The 2,006-nt window shown below is 65.7% G+C and overlaps 1 protein-coding gene across 1 annotated transcript; it reads right to left on the bottom strand.

The window, feature by feature from the left end:
* Nucleotides 1–26: 26 nt before the first annotated feature.
* Nucleotides 27–1,711, bottom strand: LOC113409398 (CD63 antigen-like; the record flags this gene model as incomplete). Its single annotated transcript, XM_026663257.1, has 5 exons — nt 27–190; nt 431–580; nt 822–917; nt 1,165–1,239; nt 1,461–1,711. Coding segments are annotated over 5 exons (736 nt in total), but the record flags the coding sequence as incomplete, so codon positions are not given.
* Nucleotides 1,712–2,006: the final 295 nt, after the last annotated feature.

Here is a 2,006-nt window from a genome sequence, read left to right as displayed (position 1 = left end):
GACTCAGGAGCAGGGGCGGGGCATGCCATGGGGCGGGACCAGAGTCCAGGGGTGGGGCCAGCGGGGGGGCCAGGAGCACAGGGGGCCGGGGCGGGGCCCTCGGTACCTCGAAGAAGGCGATGCCCAGCGCCACGGCCGCCACTATCACGATATGTTTCTTCAGCCAGGCCTCGATGCTCTCCGCACAGCCCTGCAGGGGGAGGCGACGAGGTAGCTCAGAGACCCAGCTGGGACAGTGCGAACCCCCTTGCCCCCGCCCTGCCCACACCCCCCTCCCGCCCCAGCTGGGACAGTGCAAACCCCCCTTTCCCACCAACCCTACCCACACCCGAGCCCTGCCCATCCCCACCAGCTCCAGCTGGGACAGTGTGAACTCCCCTTTCGCCCCAGCCCTGCCCACACATCCCCCCAGCCCCAGGCTGGAACTCACTTGGACGTTGATGGTGTCAGGGGTGGGATTGACGTTGCAGGTGGCCATGGTGGCGTTCGCCTGGCAGCAGGATTTGGGGACGCTGTTATTGCCTTTGAACGGTTCGTAGTTGAACCAGTCTGTGTAGTTACGGGCGCCGCAGCAGGAATACTGTAAACAGGGAGAGAACCAGGGGTCAGAACAAGCAGGAGCTGTCTGGCCTCAGGGGCATGAGGTCTAGTGGTTAGAGCAGGTGGCTGGGAGTCAGGACTCCTGGGTTCCCTCCCCAGCTGTGAGGGGGAAATTCGGTCCAGCATTTGGAACTAGGGCCTGCAAATGAGGTCAAAGCATTTGGAACCTGGTCCCCAAAATGAGGTCAAAGGTCACCCTGCCCCCCCTCCCCCCCACTCACTTTCTTCTGCAGTTCATCCATGGTCTCCGCTACCAGTGGGTCCTTGCTGTATTTCTTCATGGCATCCTCCAGGCCGTCCTGGAGCACGGTGCGGACCTGGGGGGGGGAGCAGGGGGGGGTCAGAGTAGCCACATGCGGCTCCAGAGGCAGGGCCCAGGGGAACAGGGCTGCCAGGGCTGAGCGCCCCCTTGTGGGCTCTCGCGTCACCCACAACCTCAGCTGGGGGGGCCCGGACCCAGGCTGAGCCCCACTGGCGATCCCCAGGCAGCCCCAAGAGACGCCTGTGCCGGGGGAGCAGGACCCCCCCCTAATCGCGGGAGCCACACGGCAGCGAGGTGCCCACCTTGTCCTTGAAGATGTACCCGGCGATGGCAGCCGCGATCTCCACCAGGAAGATACAGGTGAGCAGGACGGCGAACTGTGGTAGAGAGCGGGGTGAGCGGTGCCCCTCAGCCCTGACCCGCAGCCCCCCGCGAGCCCCGCCCCGGGCTCCCTGCCCCCGCATCCGAAACCCTTGTGATGCCCCTGAATCCTGCCCCCCAGCCCTAAACCCTTGTGATGCCCCTCAGTCCTGCCCCGCCGGCCCCCCCGCCCCAGACTCCCTGCCCCCCATCTCTGCCGCTGGCCGCGCCCCCTCACCGTGGTGACCATGCAGTAGTTCTCCTTTGAGGCCCCGCAGCAGCCGAAGAAGGAGACGAAGAAGATGACGACGCCCACCACGATGATGACGATGGGGGCGCCCGAGGCCGAAGGGCTGCTCATGATCAGCGTCTTGTTGAGCTCGATCTGCACTAAGATCCCGATGACGATGAGGGCGATGCCGCAGAGCTGGGGGGGAAACGGAGGCAGGTCAACCCCGCGCAGCGCCTGGTCAGCGCCCCTCCCCCACACTCACCCCTCCCGGCCCCCAGCTGGCCCTGGGCCCCACCAGAGCCCACGTCCCCTCTGCTGGATAGCACCTGACCTGCTCCGCCGTGTGTCACAGCCCCGTACTGCTGGCAGCTGATGGGATTCGCCTGTCGCCGGGGTGGCTTTTGGAACGAGGAGCAGGGGGGACACGAGTGCCAGTCCTGCCATCCTCAGGGAGTTCCTCTATTTGCTACAAGAGCTTAAATGTCCCCCCAGGATCCCGAAGCACACGCCAGGCCATGCTTGAAATGCAGCCACCTCTGGGGCAGGGCATGG

Source organism: Terrapene carolina, unplaced genomic scaffold, assembly GCF_002925995.2.
Source record: "Terrapene carolina triunguis isolate 2854851 unplaced genomic scaffold, T_m_triunguis-2.0 Scaffold32954, whole genome shotgun sequence".
Classification (NCBI taxonomy): domain Eukaryota; kingdom Metazoa; phylum Chordata; order Testudines; family Emydidae; genus Terrapene; species Terrapene triunguis.
Note: the sequence above shows the minus strand (reverse complement) of the source record. Positions and strands in the feature narration are given on the sequence as shown.